This window comes from Apus apus, chromosome 3 (genome assembly GCF_020740795.1).
Source record: "Apus apus isolate bApuApu2 chromosome 3, bApuApu2.pri.cur, whole genome shotgun sequence".
Taxonomy (NCBI): Eukaryota; Metazoa; Chordata; class Aves; order Apodiformes; family Apodidae; genus Apus; species Apus apus.
Window position 1 is genome coordinate 102308171 of NC_067284.1, and position 21233 is coordinate 102329403.

At 37.2% G+C, this 21233-nt stretch overlaps 1 protein-coding gene across 12 annotated transcripts in view; it reads left to right on the forward strand.

Moving 5' to 3' along the window:
* The window catches only part of REPS1 (RALBP1 associated Eps domain containing 1), a 65451-nt gene that overhangs the window by 12670 nt on the left and 31548 nt on the right, over positions 1–21233 (forward strand). For all 12 annotated transcript variants that reach the window (XM_051615872.1, XM_051615874.1, XM_051615873.1 and 9 more), the window contains exons 2-4: positions 3870–3993; positions 9050–9246; positions 16774–16927. In XM_051615872.1, the coding sequence (XP_051471832.1) occupies positions 3870–3993; positions 9050–9246; positions 16774–16927 (475 nt within the window). The remainder of the gene's footprint in view (positions 1–3869; positions 3994–9049; positions 9247–16773; positions 16928–21233) is intronic.

Sequence of the window (21233 nt, forward strand, 5' to 3'; positions counted from 1 at the left end):
GGCCCAGAGAGTTGTAGTAAATGGAGTTAAATCCAGTTGGTAGACGGTCACCAGTCATGTTCCCTAGGGCTCAGTTTTGAGGACAATTGTATGAGGTTCAACAAGGCCAGGTGCTGAATCCTGTATTTGGTCACAACAACCACAGGCAATGCTACAGGCTTGGGGCAGAGTTGCTGAAGTGAAGAGTGGCAGAAAAGGACTTGAGGGTGCTGGTGGAGAGCCAGCTGAACATGAGCCAGCAGTGTGCCCAGGTGGCCAAGAAGGCTGACAGCATTCTGGCCTACATCAGGAACAGCATGGCCAGGAGGAGTAGCGAAGTGATCATGCCCCCGTCCTTGGCACCGGTGAGGCTGCACCTCGAGAACTGTGTGCGGTTATGGGCCCCTCACTACAAGAAAGACTGAGATGTCGGAGCATGTTCAGAGAAGGGCAACCGAGCTGGTGAAGGGTCTAGAGAATAAGTCGTATGAGGAGAGGCTGAGGAAATGTTTACAGATAATGAGCTTGATTTGCCTTGTAGAAGAACCTGGGGACAGGGGCTCTGTGATATTCTGGAAGACTCTCCCAGAGAGGTTTTCTGAATTCTAGAAAGTGTGTTTCACTCCATTTGTTAGGTATGTGATTAATTCCACTTCATCTGGAATTTCTAAAGGTTCTCAAGTCTTGTTTTTTCGGTTCACAAACCTTTCCAAGTTCAAGGATCTCTTATTTGAAACTTGTAAGAGTTCTAGAAGGTATGTGTTTAAAGTGGTGCCCTTAGTCAACAGATTGCTTTTTATGTGTGTCTGAGCTGTGCCAACTCCTGATGTTGTTGATGCTGCTGTTACTTCTTTATAGTATGATGACTGAGTGTGCAGTTTCATAATTTACAGCTAATGCACTGAGGTTTTATTTTTCTTTTGTATCAACAGCTTCCAGCTATTCTGGAGCTTCACAGATTTGTTGGCCTTAATCCAGTTAATTACAGTACTGTGACCTCAGGATCTTCATATCTAAGGAGATGAAAACAGTCATGGAGCATTTTGTCTTGAAGATGGCTCTGCATTCCTTGAAGAGTTAAAGGAAATTCGTTATTGTCTCTCTTCCTAAGAAGATGAAAGCACTAAAGATAAATCTGAGAGAACCAATCCCGTGCTTATATTTGTATTATTATTCCTCACCAACCCCTGTCAGTCCATAGATTATTACCTGTTGAATGTTTAAATCCTCCTTCAGGGAGATTATGAGTACGCTGTTTTGAGTGTGTTCAAGCGTGCTGTCAGTCAACAGAGGAGTCTCCACTAGATCCTTGCATTTAATTATTTTAGCTCAATCTTCAGTTATGTTTCTGATTGGGTTATTCTTTGTTTGAAACAGAGGACTTCTTAAGCTACCTATGGGTGGACTTGACAGCTACTTACACAGCAGTAGAAGAGCATTGGGGTGGTTTTTCTGAGTGTCCCTAGCTTTTTCCTTTTGTTGTTACCTAACATCTGGCATATTTTTCTATATTTATATCTATTTACTTTGAATCCATGCTGGACTTTACTTTCTAATACTTATCTGCCATGGTAGCTTAATAATTCAGTTTTTAACTGAAGTTTTTTCAATCTGGTATTACTAACTACCTCCAAATAAGATAATTTCTAGTCCAGTACTGGCTTTGAAATTGCCCAAAGCCATTAGTGTCTAATGATTCCATAGGCTCCAAATGCCTATGTCACTACTTTCATAAGAAGCTTTTCCAGAGTCTGCTCAGTTACTCATCTGTCAGTGCTTGGCCACTAGATCCACAAGCTTTTTCTGTGTTAGGTGTAACAAAGTACATAGATGTTCAACAGTCTTTCAGGATACAGTGCTTTTAAAAAAGGAATTGTTCTTGCTGTCTCACTAGTTTCCATTGTTAGCTGTCTCTTTAGTTTCCACTGCTTTCATTCTGCCAGTTATTTAAATTTAGTGTAGTTATTTTTGGCATTAGGTTGGGAACAGGCAATTTATTTTAGGTCTTGATGCCTCAATTTTTTATGGTTTGAATTGTCACCTGTCAGTCTAGACTCACTTCTTTCCTCATGACAGTTTTTGTAGATCAACCAACCTATTGAAACTAATGTATTGCATTCAACTGTATTTTCTTTTAGTTAATGAACTTTAAAAAATGTCCAGACATCATGCTACAGAAGTAGTATAATGGGAAAATAAAGTTAACACAAGTACTGTAGGACAATGTGGGACATGTAGTGCAGGTGTAGCCAAGTGGCTTAATGCAGCTAGCTTCTGTCCAGAAGTATTTGAGCTGCTTGGACAGTCCTAGACCTTCTGATCCCCTTGGGACTTTTTTGGAACTAAGTGTTTGTCAACTTCCCGCACCTTTTGGGTGACAGCTTATTTTCCTGAGGTCCCAGGATTCTCGTACATGTAGGGAAATACCCAAGCAGCTCTTTGTTGAGCTATATCTAGCTCAGCTGTAGTTCATAAACCTGCCTGTTGTTCTGATTGTGCAAAATTACCAAAGTCAGTTTCCTGTTTCAGCAGTGCTGAAGCATATGGGATAACTCATGTTGTTCAACTGCTGCTATGTGAAAATGTAGTTGACTTTTACTTTTGGAACTTGCTAGCAAGCAGAGCTCCTCTGCTTTTTGGAACTGTCTCCTCTGAAAGCTGGTAAGTTCTTTCAGGACAGCTTTTTCTAAGCCCAGTTAAGTCCATCCCAGTAGTTAGGAAAAAGAGCATCTTTATGTTTCATTTGGAACATTACAGTCTAGATGAGACAGCTACGTAGATACAAAGACACTGTAGCTTGGAGAGCCTGATTTGGGATGTTTAATGCTTAGTATCTTAGCAGTGACCTGACGCTGACAGTGCAAACCTACTTGTAAGTTTTTAGGTCTGTGATGTGAAGGGGTGGGCAGTCATTGCGTTTGAAGACATGGCTTGCTGTCTGGATGGACCAAAATTTATTAAAATTCATAACGAAGAAATAATCACCTTTCTGTTACATAGAATGCTGGGGGAAGAAAAGGGAATAAAATAACACCAATTCTTTGTTGTATTTCTTAATTGAAATAGCATCTGTGGCATTTTTTGTTGAACCTGAAGTTCTGCATTTCATCTCAGTGCTGAAATCCATGCATATGTGCAGATACTTCTTTGTGTTTGAAATGAATGCTTTAGAGGCTTGTTTTGTAAGTTAAAAGCTGAGCTATAGCAAGCCTGTATCATAAAAGGCTGGAAGGTATCATTTGCTGTTGTCAAGTTTTTTTACCTTTTTGTAAATTCTAACCTTGTTCACTGAAGTTCTTCAGGGGGGAATTTGAGGGCAGACCATCTCTAACTTGATCAGTAACGCTGTTCAATTTTGCCTAAGAATTATTTCAAAATCCTGATTTTGTGTTTCTGGATTACATCTGACAATACAGTACTAAAAATGCTGAATGTTTCTGCTTTTCTGTCATTGTGATTGAAAACACAATATAGGTGCTAATGGACTAGCTAGTAGTGACATAGGTTGTTTATTATGTGCTTTCTGGTGTTTTTTGGGAGGGCGGTTTATTTGTAGTTTTTAAAGGAACATGACCCCAGCTACCCTCTCTTGCATGCTCTCTCATCAACTCTGTGCATCTTCTAAAGCCTAGGTGAAAGAAAAGGTGGATAATTGGGAGAAGCTTGAGTTTCAGACTTGATGCTTTTGCTGGTCATGAGGAATCACATGCTGTGACTCATGTCACATAATGTTTAGAGATTGCATATGAAGTTGTTACTGAAAGATTGTCTATAGGAAGCTGAGATCATTTAATGCAAGGTGTGCTGCTCTTAAAATGTATGAAATGGCCTCTGCAGAGCATTTCATGTTTTGAGTGACTTTGTACGAGTAACTGTGTGTTTTGTTTCAGATTATGGAGCTCTGTGGTGCAACAAGACTTGGCTATTTTGGAAGAAGTCAATTTTACATTGCTTTGAAACTTGTTGCTGTGGCCCAATCTGGTCTCCCTCTAAGAGTGGAAAGTTTAAATACAGGTAAATCCAGGACGGGGCGGGAATTGAGTTGCCAGGTGGAATTACTGTGCTGGGCTCGCAGGTTCTTGTAGAGTAACTTTGTAAATTAGTTTGGTATTTCTTTTTAAGCATGTTGCGAACTTAAAAAATTGCAAATAGACTATTGGGGAGGGTATTCATACTACACAGTAAATATGAGGTGGAATACCTTACTCTTACTCATTAAGTATTGTTCATGGGGTAAATGAAAAACTATTACTGCCTATTGTGTAGGTACAAGTTGATTTTATAGATTACTAATGTGAGAACTTGTGTTCATACACTGTATCATACTCTGAATAAAGTACTAATAGGACTAATGTGAGTTGGGAGGAAATTCGTAGAGTTTTGTAGTTGCTGAGTTTATGAAGACTTGACTGCAACAAATAAGAGGTAATCTTTTCTAAAGTCACATTCCTCTACACATGACAGTTTTCTTCCTTCTTAACGCAGATATGAAGATTAATGGTTTAAGATTTTTCTAGTGAAAAATGTGGACTGTAAAAGATATTTGGTTTGCCCCACTTATCAGAGGTCAGCTGTGATAATAGGTAGTGAAATAGAAACAGGGGAAAGACTCTAGGAAGACCGTTCAGAACAGCAGAAGCTTTGATACGAGGCTCTGCTTTAGCCTTCTGAGTGATGTAAGTGGATCCATGTCAATGTTGCTCTGTGAGATGAAAAGAGACGTAGGAAAATGAATTAGTGAGTTTTAAGCTACCATAGCCCTTTGCAGCATAATTCACAATTCACAACAATCTTTGGAGCACAGCTTTGCATATAAGGTGACTTTCCTGGTAAGTTTTGTATCTGTAGAATACATGTTGCGATATAATTTATATATGCTGGTAATTAAAAGAAAGCTTAGGAGTTTTTGTGTCTAAGGGATATAGATTAAACAGAGTAGTTAAGAAGACTAAGTTCCAACCCCAACTGCCTTGGGCTGGGACACCTGCCACTAGATCAGGTTGCTCAGGGCCCCATTCAACCTAGTCTTGAACACTTCAGAGATGGGGCTTCCACAACTTCCCTGTTCAACCTGTGCTGGTGTCTCACCACCCTCACACTAAAGAATTTCTTCCTAATGTCTAAAACCTAAATCTACCTTCTTCTGGTTTTGATCCATTACCTCTTGTCCTCTCACTACAAGCCCTTATAAAAAGTCCCTCCCTGGCTTTCCTGTAGGCCCCCTTCAGATACTGGAAGGCCACTATAAGGTCTCCCTGGAGCCTTCTCTTCTCCAGGCTGAACAACCCCAGTTCTCTCAACCTGTCCTGGTAGGAGAGGTGCTCCAGCCCTCTGATCATATTCGTGGCCCTTCTCTGGACTCTTTCCAGGAGCTCCATGTCCTCCTTATGTTGGGGGCTCCAGAACTGGACACAGTACTCCAGGTAGGGTCTCAAGAGAACCAAGTGAAGAGGGACAATCACCTCCCTGGCCCTGCTGGCCATGCTTCTTTTGATGCAGCCCAGGACACAGTTGGCTTTCTGGGCTGTAAATGGACATTGCTGCCTCGTGTTGAGCTTCTTGTGCACCATCATTCCCAAGTCCTTCTTCTGTGGACTGTTTTTGATCCATTTTCCCCCCAGCCTGTGTTTGTGCTTGGGATTGCCCTGACCCAAGTGCAGGACGTTGCACTTGGCCTAGCTGAACTTCACGCAGTTTGCACAAACCCACTTCTCTAGCCTGTCAGGGTCCCTCTGGATGGCATCCCTTCCTACCAGCATGTCAACCTCATCACACAGTTTGGTGTCATCAGCAAACTTGCTGAGGGTGCACTGAATGCCACTGATAGGACTGAAGTGTTTGAAAAAGCTATAAATAAGAAAGGTATCATTATGCATACTCTTACAGTTACATTTCTTCTAGGCTTGTACAAGCAGTATAAACTGTTTTCATGGGTTTTGTAGCTTTTTTTTTAAAAGTGCGTTATTTCAGTCAGTGTTTTATTGGTATTCAAATTCTTTTCTGCTCATAAGCCACCGTCTGTTTCTAAACCATTTCCCTCATTTTCCTGATCAGTGTTCCCAAATCTAAAGCCTCAGGAAGTTGTAGCAGCATGCCCTAGAATCAGAAGGCTGGAAAAGGGACCTTAGACTCTTAATATCCGGTAGAACTGGGACCTGATATAACAATTGTGGGGTTTTCCATCAAATTCCTGTGTATGTAGCTGTTTCCAGGGTTTTTGTATGCTTGGTTATATTTTAATTCAAGATACCTCAACTGGAATGAGCTTTTCTATTAAGGAAAATAAAGATTTGGAAGACATTTGATGGAAGAAATTGAAATGAAGGCACAGAATTAATTCCAAAATACAAAATACTTTGCTGTAAAATTAGCAGCCATTGGAACTTTATAATAGAATACATTTCCTTGATTGATGACAATATTAGAAATACATACAATGGCTTCTAGATTTCTAGGAATAAGTCTCTGTAACTAGTTCCAAATCTCCTAAATAAAACAAATGCAATTGACAGAACATTTATTTTTATCCTAACTGTTTTTAGCTTTGGTTGTCTGTTGCCTTGGTTGCAGACCTGTCTATGAAGTTCCTGCTCCTAGGATGATTTGAATGTTGTAGCAGCTACTAAACAGCTAAAATTTGGCAGGCTGAAGACTCATAACATGATTGAAAGCTTGGGTTACCTTCCTTTGAAAACTGGGGTTCAGCAGCCTGGACATCTGGGTTCTGCCCACAGTCCATCTCCAAGAGGTCTTGAAGAGGAACTGTTAGAGCCACCCCAAACTAAATCGTATACTCTTTCTGTCTTCAAAGTAAAACATTTAAAACTTTTATTTTAGGCCATCTACTTTTTAGCTCTGCATTCTATGCATGTTTTATTCCATTATTGTCTTAGTGTTATTCTCTCTCTTATCTGGACATTTTCTCTCTCCATGTTTCTTTTGTTTTTTTGTTCACTGTGTTTCCCTTAAGTAAACATGAAGCTTGCTTTATATGAGTTGCTGAGTAGAGACTACAGTCAAATTTTGAGTACAAGTGTAATCTAGGTGATTCTTTGCTATGTGCTGTTTTGATTACTCATGTGTGCAAGGTAGTAAAAATACTGGCTTTGGTTATTATACTACAAGCCTCTAAATCTGTTGATCTTTGCTGTCCCAGAAAATTTCCTTCCAGGAAGTGAAACATTGAGAAATTAACAACCAGTATCTATTTCCTAAGTATGGAATACAGGTGTTTTGTGGGTTTTTCTGGTGGAAGAAAATGTTAACAAGCCTATAAAAAGTAGAGAACTTTCTGGATTTACTCAACATCAAGTTTTAATTCCATTCATAACAGCTGTCACATTTATAATTGAGGATTTTCTAAATGGTAAAAACGTAGTGTTAAAATGAGTTTATTTCTGCTGTCATGGGGAAAAGATGAGACAAGTAAGATTGGGAGATTTCAGTTGGCCATGTAGAAACTTAGTACAGGAGAACAAGCCTATCTAGTCTTGTTTTAAAATAAAACAGTATATGTTCCTTCTAGGCCCCACTACATTATTTTGTGAGTACTGCTAGAGGCCAAAACCTCATGTTGGAACAAGTGATTGCATAGACTTCCCGTGTCAGTTGGATGTTCTGGTGTCTGTATTATCCCCTGTTTTGCAAGCATACAAATTTTCACTTGCATACAATCACTTTTTCACCTTTTGCCTGGTTGTAGTGCACTGTTTAGCTAGGTGAATAACTTTCCTAGTGCTGCATGGGATGCAAGGCTAATGTGAAAATGGGCATCTAGAAATTATGAAGGCATCAGGAATTGTTCTAACAGTATTTCCATGTGATGGGTAAACAATATTTAGCAGAGGCTGTGTTGCATGCTTCTTCCCTGTGTTGAAAGCTGTTTAGCATGTTGACTTGTGCTTAGTGACAGACTTAAATCAAGAGTTTCAGAGTGTTTTTCTGTAATATCGGAGGAGCTCATAAAGGTGTCTGTGGTTGTTCAGGACTATGGATTCAAATTACAGTCTTCAAATACAATTCAGTTTAATGTTAATGTAATAAATGTAAAACATAAACATAAAGATGTTTTATGTAATAGATTGTATGCCACTTCATCTCCTATTTTAAGTCAGTTGTTAGTACCACTGCTTCATTTTCACTACCAAAAGTAATCAATGTAAGCAGTGAACAAGAGAAATCAAATTTGAGGTGTGCTTGGAAATCTGTTTTGTGTTGGGAGAATAATTTCCAAGTAAGCTATACAGCACACTGACAGTTTATTTTTAGTCACGGTGGACCAGTAAGAAAGTTGTGGTTGGGATTCAGAAAAATGGTAGAAATCTTGCAGAGAAAAACTGAAGACTTTCATAGCCTCATTTTTATATCAGACTACTCTGAATCATGGCACATCAAACTAAGGCTCTTCTAGCATTTGGTAGAAACTCTGATTTATAGGTGTTTGTAACAAAGTGAGGTGATATTGGAATGTTCCCAGTTGTACTGCAGTAAAACAGCTAATTTAGTTTTGATTGTAGAAAAGTGTACACAGATGTGTTTAAGGTAATAGTTGCAGTTTCTGCAATAAGACTAGATTATATTTTCTGTTTTGAGTATAAACATCACATCAGCTCACTAGAAGATGATACTGAATGTACTGCAGTGTTTCAGTATTTGTCTTGCTGATGAGCTGTTCTGTATGAAGACTTAATTTTATGCATGTGTTTTGAAAGTGTGAAAATCATGCTTCAGTAATTAAATGTTGGCAAAAATAAGAAAAGATTAGCTAAATCTAGATTATCTGATTGCTTCTGCATTTAGTACAAAGTAGTAGTGCAGAACTGTTATGGAGCTATGTGAAGTTCTCTTTGTATACCAAAACCAGAACTTGGGTAGCAGAATAATGAAGTATAATGCAGAAAGAATATTTGCTTTTTTCCAACTGGCAGATGTTGCTTGGCTATAGCAGCTGTCTCAGTGTTTAAGTAATTGAGGCATGTGTGAAATTTTAACTAGAAAATAGAAATGCATTTTTTATTTTTAAGCATTGTGCTTCTGTATAGTAAATGGCCTGCTTTGTTTTTTTTAACAGTAAAGGACCTCCCTCTTCCCAGATTTGTTGTGTCAAAGAATGAACAAGAATCAAGACACACAGCTTTGTATTCTTCAGATGCCGATAACCCAGCTTCATATTCAGGTGTGATTCCTCCTCCACCTGGCAGGGTACAAGTCAAAAAAGGCTCCGTGAGCCATGATGCAGTTCAGCAACGTACATCAACTGATCAACAGGTAAATTATCTTATAGATCAAATAGGACTCTTAACCACTACTTTGCTGCATAGGGCTTTGAAACTTTACTGCTTTTTATATAGTTTCTTAAAAAAAGCATATTATACAAGAACACCATAGATGCTTCTGAAATACTTGCATGTAGGAGACACTCTTTATGGAGTCCTACAATCACTGTTTAAAATATTGGTAGTAACAGAAAGGACTGAGACAGAAAAGAAAATCAGTGTTTAAGATGTGATAACAAATATTAAGTTTTAATCATTATTATATTAGTGTCTCCTTTATTAGATAGTTGATGCTGGCTTTCCTGTTCATTGGAACAGTGGTAGTGAATGCCATGGAAGACATGATTTCTAGGCCTTCAACATGCCCCAATACCTTTAAATCTGAAATACTTTATTTAGGAAAAAAAAAAGTCTCACAGTTACTTTTCTCTGCCTTACATTTTATTCAGCTATTTAATTGTGAAGTAGAAACAGTGAGAACCAGAAATAAGACATACTGTGTTCTAATAATGAAAAAAACTTTTTTTTCCTTTTGGCTCACTGTTTCTTTCATCTTCAGCTACAGAGTATCTGTGTAAATTAAAACGATAAAGATTTACGATTCTATGCCTTCTCCTAATTTCTTGGGTTTTATGGACTTTACACTCTTTCCATGTGGAAAGTTGTATATTTTTTTTCTGATTCTTTTCTACAAGCAAGAACACTGAGTGCAAATAGTAAATTTTGCTGGCTGTATATGTGTCTGTGCATAACTGCTAAATGACCTTTTTTCTTCCCCATTGTATGCTCTTTTCTAGCCTTGTTTTGTAAAAACTCAAGAACTTGAAATCAAGTCCCCTACACTCATGAGGAATCAAGGAATCACTTGTAAACATGTATTAATCTCTCTGAGATACTCTCCCAGAGTGATCCAATATAAAGAAAAAGCAGATTAGCAGAAGCTTTCCCTAAATACTACCACTTCCTTTCTTCCCAGCTGGAGATGGGGACTGTAATGAAAGGAGGACTGGCAGTAGATCTGAAAACAGCTTTTTGTCATCTAGTGTGGTTGTGTGTATTTGAGAGAGCTCCCAAGTGCTTGATGAAGAAATCAACAATCCGAGCTCACCTTGATCTGATGACTGGGGTTTAGTTTGATTGAATTTGTGCTTTGTATGTCCATAATCATGGTGTTAAGTTTTAGTGAACAGATGTAATATGCAGGAGTCTGTGTAACTTTAAAATAACAAAAAAGACTGGGTGTTTGAGGTCTTCAGGTTCTGGATAAAACTGCCACATATTCACAAAGGTGTATAAGCATCCACCTTGCATTTCTCCATCTTGACTGATAGAAGCAGCTTGGTATCTCTTTTGCTCAAGTCTGTATGTGATCATCAGAATAAAAGAAACTGTGTGTAAGTCTTTTGGGAGAAATGACACAGAGAGCAGACTTGGAACAAATGTAACAGACAGCACAGCATTGAGCAGAGCAATTTTAAGCTGTATTCATGGTCTAGAACATCAGGGAATTACTGTCTGGTTTTGCACCCTATTGTAAAACTGCGTTTTCCATGGCTGATTATACATTTCTGACTGCACAATTAATCCATTCAAGCAGCTTTCTTGTCCCAGTCTAATATTTATTGATTTGGACACCATGTTAGAAACAAGCTGAGAATTTCAATCCCCTTAGGCTGAGAAAGGGGCTTGAACCAGTATTTAACTATATAAATACTCTAATTGGGTTATTTTCCAAGACAGCTACAGTTTTAGCTGTGTTTTTTGTAGAAATTGCTGATCCAGTTGTCTTCACCTGGAGATACTGCTCAGATTTGTAAAATGTAGAAAGAAGTTCAGATAGCAAGTCCTCATTGTATGCCACCTCTTTCAATGATGAGGATGAGAAGAGCTGAAGTTTGAGAAGTAGAGCACAATCTTTCTGAAGGAAATCAAATGTCAAGATGGACTATTTTGCTTTTATAGCTTGTTGTGTGGTTGTTAGATACTCCATTAGTGAGTTTGCATTTTGATTTTACTTTTTTTTCTTAAACAGTTTACTGGCTTTGGTAATATATATGACAATATATATCAATATATATTGATTTCATAAAATACTTTGGCTGAAATATTTTTTGTATGAAATCATAAGTTACCTTAAGCTTCATGTTTAAAATCTATGCAGCTTTCTGTATTGGTGAAAGTTTTCACGCATAATAATAATTTATGTAAAATAATTTATCTTAGAGTATTGTCTACTGAAATGTCCTAACTAAAACTATTTCTTTATGAATGTAATATTTTGGCAGTTCCCCTCAATTAGCTGCACTTGAAGGCAGGGTGTCAGGAAATGTCAATCAGGTTGTGTTTCTAAAGAGTAACTATAGACGAGCTCACTTTTTAAAGTGAGCATGAGCTAAGTTCAGAAACATCCTTTTCCTATCTCTGGCCATTTTTGTGGTGGCATTTTTGGTTTATAGTGGCTAAGTATTATGTAAATACAGCACTGACCAGAAGTTTGTATCTTTTTGATATTGTCAGTATTAACAGAAGATGTCTGAAGTCAATGCCCAGCTGTCATGGAAATGGCACAACTGATTCTAGGAGTCAAGCCCAATAGTAAAAGATGCCTTTACTCGCTAGACATCATGTTGACTGCACATCCTAGTGGAGATAAAACTTCTGGGGAAAATGTTTTGTTTTGTTTTTCTGCTGGCATAATTTCTTCTTCCTAAATAATAGAATCATGGAATCATGTGTTGGTAGGTACCTTAAAGCTCATCTAGTTCTACCTCCCCTACCATGGGCAGGGACACCTTCCACTGGAACACATTGCTCAAAGCCCCATCCAACCTCCAAGCTGCCCTTGAACACTTCTGGGGATGGAGCATCCACAACTTCCCTGGGCAACACTTTTCCAGTGTTTTACCACCTGCACAGTGATGAATTTCTTCTGAAGATCCCATCTCAATCTGCCTTCTTGCAGCTTAAAACTTCCCCCTCAACCCATCACTCCGTGCCCTTTTCAAAAGTCCCTCTCCAGCTTTCCTGTAGCCCCTTCAGGTACTGGAAGGTGCTTTAAGGTCTCCCTGGAGCTTTCTTTTCTCCAGGATGAACAACCACAACTCTCTCTGCTAAGGCTTAGTAGATTGGAACACTTCTGCTGATAATGTGACCTATATGTATGTATACAAGCACTTTTGTTGACATAGGTATGTTAACCCCTGTGTATATACATACGTCTATGCCTTGGCAGTAGCTATGCTACTAAAAATATTAATTTAGGCCAATCTTGAGAATCTAGATTCTGTTGAGCTCTTGTGGTATTTTTAAAAGCAATCCTCCTAGTAGAGTAAGGAGCTGTCATTGTAGATGAAAGCTTTTTTGGCTCTATTGTCTTACTCCTTTTTAAAAAAAGTGTACTTTAAGCATTTTCTTAGAAGAAGCAGCAATGCTGAAATTAGGAAGTATTTTTCATCTTCTGAAAGTAGCTTAGAAGTGATTAAGTGTTCTCAGTATCAGTCTTAGATATTGCCCCTGCATCTTTTATGCTTTTTTGTTAAAACAAAAAAAACCAAAAACAAAACAAACAAAACAACAAAAAAACCCACAAACTTTTTTCCAGTGTCTTTAAAGTGTGATCCAGTTCTTGATCAGGTACTGCTTTAGGATACTTTCACCTGGCTTGTCACCTTTTTCAAGAAAGGTAGGTAGCTAGTTTCAATAGACGTTGAGGCTCCAACAGCTGAAAAAAATGTATGTAACAAATCCTTGGTATAACAGGTGAAAATAAAAGGTGCTCATTTACCTATGTGTGCTTTCAAGTATAATACTGGCACTCTAGGTTATATTGATTTGTTGCCACATCAGTGCGGCCTTAGGAGGGGACAGGTCAAATTTGGCACCTGTAGCCTTCCAAATTTGATCATTTCAACTTTTTCTATCTCTTATCGCAATCCCACTGAAGTTATGCTGAAATTCAGGTTAAATATAATGCAGTACCTTTGTCTAGAAAATCACAAAAATAATATCAGCCAACTTAAGTTTCCCATGCTGTGATTGATCCCTTTTCCATTTGTCTGTGTTTATTATTTTCTTCAAAATTTAGCCTAAAACCTTTCACACTGTTGAGGTCAGAATAACAAGTTTATAATTGACTGAATCACTCACCCCCTTTTCTAAAAATGTGTAGTGCTGCGTGTGGAGAAGTTCACATTGACCTTTGGTATGTTTTGTTCTTCAGAACAAATGCTAATTGGTTAAAAAACATGGGTTCTACAATGCAATTACCATCTCTAGCATAATCTTCATGATGGATCTGTTCCCTGACTCTTACGCAGGCTGTGTGGTATCAGGACCTAGACCCCAACACCCTTAGAGCTACCCTTCAAATTCTGTCTGGCTTCATTGTCTCTGGAATTCTCCTTAGGAGGCTTTCTTCTGGCCTGAGGTGTGAGATCCAGGAAAAGGTTTTTAATCTGATTTGACTCATATGCTTGCAATGCCCTTGGTCGGGATTCTTCCAGAGTTGCTTTAGTGCAGTATTGTGTTGCCTTACACTAGTTTGTTTCCTGTCTTCACTATAATTTTACTTTTAGAGCCATGTATATTATATCAACTTTTAAAATTAACATGCTATTTTAGTAACTGCTGGTCAGTCTACAATCAAGTCCAAGTTTGGGGTCCTTCATAGTGTCTTGGTTTTGGAATTCCAGTTTGACAAAAATCATGCTTTTTTATAACTTCTTAAAATGTGAATCTATTTATTTATTTATTTTATTTCAGATGGGCTACTTAACTTTTGCCTCTTAGCTAGAACCTTAATTTCTTAATTAGTTATTGAGAAGAATGCACTCAGCAGTTTGATTTAACATGAACATGTAAAATGGTTATTAATGGTTTATGTGAATAAGCTTTTATTTATGTTTTCTGGAATAATTTGAAGAGGAAAAAAACATGTCTTAAGATGGTAAAACCCAGAAAGTTGTAATTGTTGTGATTTTTATTGAGGCTTGTTTGGAGAGTAATTAAAAGCTAGTGTTTTAAATTTTTAAATACAATTGCATTGAAAGCGCTAACATAGTTTATCAAAATAAGATTGTAATAGTAGGTGGTTTAATAAATGATACATCAACTAGAGTATGTAGATGGTGAGTAAAATTGTCAAAGTTCCCAAGGAGATTAAGTGGGTAACTTCTGTTAAAATTGGTGACATTAAAAATTGCTGAGTTATCAGTAACCCAGAATAGGCAAACTGTTTAGTTGTTACATTATGATTTTGAAGAGCAATTAAGTTAGATTCTGTACTGTAATACTTTTAGAAAACTTTATCCTGGATATTTCTGGCTTTCAGAATAAGTTTATTTTATTAATAGATCAGACAGGTGAAAGTGAATGAGCCTGCTTCTTTACCTGCAACCTACACTATGAAAACACTTTCAATTTCTCAGTGTTTGTTGCAGCTGAGGAATAGAGGTGGCTCTAATGAACATGTTGCCTCCAATTACTAAAGTGTGAAGCTTAGTGCAAAATGCAAGTGGAAACTTGGTACAACAAAGTATGTTGTTTTACATGACAACTTCTGACCCACTGCAAAGACAGACACGTAGTTCATGATAACCTGTATATAAGGGGTGGATGAACCTGTAGGTAATTAGTTACAATAAAATCCTACTAATTGTGTTTTCCTGGTAAGTCAGGGATTCTACAGTCCTGCCTCCTCTCCAGTCTTTCCTGGCTTGCATCTTCCTTCTTCACACGCACATTGCGTCATCAGTATTTTGGCTAAGCAATTTTTAAATTATATATGGATATATACACACAGAGAGACACAAATATTTGTGTGTATATATGTATATATACACACGCATACATTTTTAAAAAATAATTAAGGAGTTTAGCTCTTCTAAACTTCTAGTAAGCTGGATCGATTAATGCCGTAAGTGGAATATAAGAGTGAAATTTGGTTTAAACTGTTTTTGGGATGTGTGTCTTGTAATGATGATAAAGCTAAAGGTGTGGCTTGTGCCTCTTGCAGAAGCTTATTGACATCCAAGTTAGTGACATGCTTTTGCTGTTTAATAATTTTGGAGTCTGTAAGCTGAAGATACAAATCAATTGTGACAAATCTATATGTAAATGTTCAAAATTCTGATATAACATTGTCTAGAACATTGAGAACAAAGTTAATTATTTATTATGCTTGTACTTCTGATTACCTTGATTACCATTATTACATGCTTTACAGAATTTTGTGAACCATATGTAAACATTTAAAGGAATTGAAGTTGATGATCCTATTTACAATTTCTTCCTATGCCTTGAGCATAAGGCCAAATGTTAGATGGAACCTTGCTGAATAGTGATAGTTGTCAGCTTAGTTATATGTCAAGAGTTTTAATGTTCACATGCAGATACTGGAAGTAGTGAGTGATTTCCTGTGGGTAGGCTGTCATAGTTTTATCTGTGTCAGGTTTTCTTCTGTGTCTTTCTGGAGCATCTGACTTACCAGGGTAAGAGTACTTGAAGTAAATGAATAGTGTCTGTGACCAAGCATAGCTTTCCCTAGGTTTGTTCATTGTATTTTGTGTAAAAATTCAAACATCCTTCAAAACTTGTTTGATGAAAGATGGCTTGTATAAAAGCGGGTGGGAGCGAAAGCTTTTTAATTTCAGTGATGCACCATAATGGTTCTCTAAGCACCTGTTGCACTTTGCTAAGCGAGTTAGCCATTCAACCTTGGTTCTAGCTTCCAGCCTGCAAGTGGCACTCTTAAGATCTAGATATAGGGAGGAAATTACTTTCTATGTAAATACTTTACTTTGTACAATAGAAATTATTTCTCATTGTCTTTCATTTGAAATGGGATAATCTCATGATTCCAGCTAGAATTGCACATGTGATTCTCTGTTTGCCTGCCTCTTCAAGGAGTGTATAGTGCAATATGGGATTAAAGGGAAACATGAGCCTTAACATCAGGGCAAAACTAGCTTGTAATTTGTACAGCAGAGAAGTATATCCTAAATGGCATAATTGTTTGAAAAAATTACATCTATGTTTTTGCATATTAAGAAAAAATATGTCCCATCTAGTGGTTTTCTTTTTTTTTGTAGTGTTTAATTCTGGTTTGTTTTTTTAAGTGAAAGTAACTGATTGTGAATCACTTGATGAAAATTAGGTATGATAGTAAGTTGTGCAGTAAGTCCTTTTTTGAGACCTGGGTTCAAATATAACTTTAATCACAAGTGAAAGTGAGTCTTATAATACAGTTTCCATTGTAAAGTCATTTAATTCGGCATTGCTGTTGTCTTAAAAATGCCAGGGTAAAAAAATACTAGATCATGTTGTTTGAAGTTAATGTGTCCAGTTCCAGTCATACTGTACGTGACTTCTCCTCTTCCCCTATTTTAATAAGTACTGAGATTTTCACTCTCTAAAATGAGACTTTAACTGCAGTGATGGTTATTCTTAGAAATAATGGTTTTTGATAAGTTTTTTACTAAATAAATACATAAAAGCCTAAAAGGTTCCTTTGTTTTATTAGGAGTCCACATCTCCAGTTGTTTCACCACAGCAATCCCCACCAACCTCTCCACATACATGGAGGAAGCACAACCGCCATCCCAGCGGAGGGAATAATGAACGGCCTCTTGCTGGACCTGGGCCTTTTTGGGCTCCATTTAGCGAAGCACAACCAGGTATTAATGTCTTCTGTTATGCTTCAGCCGTAACCCAAAGTTGTGGAATTATTAAATAAGCATATTAAATATGTTTAGGGTAGTTTGTATTTTCCGATCCTGGAAACTTAGTGGCAGATTCAGATGTTCATATAGAAGCACTGTGGAATCTGTGGTCTTGCATGTGGCGGATCCATTTCTTAGTGTGGCATGTGAAATGCTTTTTTAGACTTTGGAGGGTGGGGAAAAAAGTATGATAGTTTCCTAGTGGAGGCTTTCTAATAAAAGCCTGAAATCCTGTTGAAATTTTGCAGGCACTTTTAGTGTACCCAAAAATGTGGGAAGCTCAAGGTAAAGCAGCAGATAATGTTGGTTGTTTGAATTATGTTTCTGGTAGATTAGATTGTCAGAATAACTTTTTTTTTTTTTTTTTTTTTTTTGCTTTCTTCAAAGCTTATGTAAACATACTTGAAGCTACTGTACCTCCAGTACTGTCAAGGTAGAAACACTTGTTTCAGTAGAGCTTTTAATCTTTTATTGTTCTTCATCTAACATGAAGAACCTCCCTGTTGTTGTATCCCTCTGCTCAGATTTAAAAAGCTTTCACCTTAATACATCATCTTTCAAAAAGCTGCTTTCTTTTCTGATATCTGATGGACCTAATATATTTGGGATCAGCAAAGCAATTGTAATTTAAGTTCTTTTTTGTTAATAATGCTAAATAATATGTTGTCTTTTGTAGGCTGTAGTTTTGGATTGAACTGTGGCTGGTTGGTCGATTTCAGTTGTGATATTTTAAAATTGATCTGTTGCTTTTCAATTTGTCATCATTCTGTAGTTACAAGCATCCATGAAGGACCAAGGATTCTGTTGTTAGAATTGCTTGGATAAGGAAATAAAACTTTATTTTAGAAGTGAAAGGAGTTGTATACAGAGGTTTATGCCAGTGTCCTGAATGTTATTTGCTAGTAAGTGCCAATTTAGAATAAAAAAAAAATGAAGATTATTGGTCTGTTACATATATGATCACTTCCAAGGTTTCGATCCAGGCACTGATTTTTCAGCAGTCAGTATCTTGACTTGTTTCTTGCATGGTTTAGTTGATGTGCTTTTCTTACAAGTTGAAATCTAAGTTTGCTTGGTAGCTGATTTCTAACTTTTCAAGTTTTTCTAACTTATAAAATCAAGGATTCCAGGAAAGCAAGCAAACTATTTATACTCTTGAAAAGTTTAATATTGTTGTAATATGTTAATATTTCAGTTTGGCAATACTTTCTCTGTGATGTATAATGGATAAATTTTCAGTAGTAGTTTGAAAACTTATCTGAGCTATGTCAATATTAATAAATTTTATATTCCATACTGAAACACATCCAAAGTGTTTTTCAGGTAATTTGGAGATACTGTTACAGAAGGACTGTCTGTTCTGCCAGTGTGAAGGATAGAGTGGATTTTCGTGTATAAGTTTAACAAATTACCATCCTGATTCACTATGGGTGATTCTTTTGCTCTGTAGATGATTAATTACTCCTTTGAATTTCAGGTGCTGTAGACAGTTTGTCATTATTTTTCCCTTTCTTGAGCCTACTTTTTAAGGGACAGTATTTTGCAGGAAAACTATGTTCTACTGAACTTCAGGTAGATCTGGATAGAGTCTTGGTTTCTTAAAATCAGCTCTTCAGGTTCATCTTGATTCCCATGCAAGATGTTCTTGAGAAAACAGGTGATTTGCAAGTACACGGTACTATCTCAATAGGATTTAAGGCAGGGCTATGCCATTTCACCTGTGATCCAAGAAAAGCAGGAACCCAGGTCTCTCTGCTTGTGTGAAACATTGTTAAGAGTATAATGAGTTTGTCAGCTGAAAGCATGGAACCTCAAGTGTAAAAAAGTTTCTGATAGGTCTTAATAATAAACAGCATGCTGCCTTAAACCAGAAGGGCAAAAATCAAACCATATTAATTTTTGTTCAGATAAAGATATGTTTAAATAGAAATATTTTTACTTAGGTGTAGTAAGGACACTCCAGTGCATCCTTGTACTCCCAACATGAGCAAAATTAGAGTGCTTTCTGTATTGAATTGAGCTGGACTATAATTATTAGAGGATTGTTATTTTTAAAAATCTTACACTTATCCGAAGTCTTAAGCATAACTTGTAGCTATAGTTCTCAATTTCTTGAGGAAGAAAACCTGTTTTCATCTCGACAGAGCAAAATATTTTAGATTTTAAATTTTTCTTGCCACTGTGTTATCCAGTAATTTCAGTTAGGATAGTGTTAGTGATGGTTTATAAGTAGTTGGACTCTAAGGCACTGGTGTGACAAGCTCAGTGACCTGAAATCAGAAGCCAGTGCTTGTTACCATCTTTCTTCAAGGCTTTTTGTAAAGAGAGTCCCAAAAGGCTTACATGTATTTTAATTTGGGGAATTCAAAGTTCAGTGACAGACATTGATCACCTAGGTAGAATAAAGTGTATAGTTAGTTCAGGTCTCATCCTTAAATGTGTGAATGAATTCTGTTAAAACCTTTATCTCAAGTCTTCCAGGTGTCTTTGATTTGACAGTTTAAGATAAAGCTGTTCAAAAATTGTCTTGTTAGGTCTTAGTCCTGGCTTGCATCTCTGATCTCTTTAACATTCCTTCTAGATCAATCTTAATAGAATAATACAGTGGATGACTGAGCCCTTTGTAGGAAACAGAGTTGTATATGAGGTGAGAGCCTCCAATTTCTATAAGTACAAGAGGAAAAACCAAACACACCACTTCATACTTTTACCTCTTCAGTTAATTTGCACTGCAGCTGCTAGAAGGATTCTGACTGTGAAAAATTTGGGAGAAAGAGCACCTTCCCTACTTCAAATGATACTTGAGTGGCATGTCAGAATAGGGACAAGAAATTACTTTGTTACCTTGTGGTCGGCTTGGACTGGAAGCGAAGCAGAGTATTTTATGTTGACAGTATCCAAATAATGATTTTGAATTAGTCAAAAAATCTGAGATTCTCTGTTCAGTCACAGGTCCTCTATTAGCTTTTCTTGGCATTACATCAGAGTTCTGTTTTGATGTATGAATATGTAGAGGAACTTGCAGCCCTAAGCCACACTTCTGCTTTTCATTGTTGAGAGAGATTTTGCTGCAGTTCATGAAATCAAAAACCAGAAAGCTTGAGGGACAGAAGCAGAACCTGTCTACTGTGCTAAGGGTTCATTTCCATCCTAGGTCCTAGGATATGTACTCTCTTTACAGAGGACTGAATAGTCCTTTGTTCTCCTAGTTTCTGCTTCAGTAATTGTTGTTAATTGCCCTTGTTACAAGTTAAGAATTGTTCTTACCTGAGTGTGATTATTCAGGAAGGAAAGACCTCTACATCATTTTCTTATTGCCAAAATTGTACTCACCTTCTGGTTTTGTTCCATTGCACATGGCTGATAAGGAGAACTCTCGCTAGTCCACAAAGTTAAGTATTCAGTTCTCTGTAAATAAACCACATTTGTGTCCTTACTGAAAAGTACAGCATACTCAGTTTTCATCTGGATAGGCCATTTCTTACACTTAAGTTACCCTTCATTTTAAGCTTTTTTCTCCCACAGTAAGTAAGAATTTTCTACAAGTAATAAATGTGTTGATAGGATATTCAAAGTAGAAAAGAGGATATAGAGCAGCCACAAGAATTTAAGTTAGTTCTTCATACTACGTGTGGCACATTAGACTTCAGGAACTAAGTTAAATCTGATAACTGGTCTTAGGCCTGCTCTCCTGCAGAGTGCTGTGGATGATGTTCTCACTGAAAATACAGAGACAGTGTTGCAGGCTGCTTTATTAGGTTACGAATCATAATAAAATGAAAATACATGGATTATTCTGAGTTTTCTTCGTTACCCAGTTTTCTTCCACCTTTCCTTCTACCTCAATGCTTCCAGTCTGCATTTGTAGTTTGAGAAGAAAGTTAGAGGCGACTTTCTTTAATTCAGAGGTCAAATAGATGTCATGATTAAGAATTTAATTATGGGCTGGTGGCAATCTGTGAGTATGTGTGTAGATCCAGGTAATTTTTCTCCAATGTTCTCCAGCCCTCCCATCCTGTGTCCTAAAAGTTGCATTACAGAATGAGTAAGGGGGAACAGTAAAGCAAGAGTATCCTTGTTGTGATTATTTGTACAGGGGAGAAAGGAAACAGTTCTTGTAAAATGTGGAAGGTATGACAGTTTGGTGCTACTGGCATCTCCATTGCTGTCAAAATACAGCTCTGGAAGAGGTGTTATGCTACGTGGGCTACAAATTGAACTGCAGTAAGACATGTTTTTGGGAGAAGTAAGGGCAGTGTAA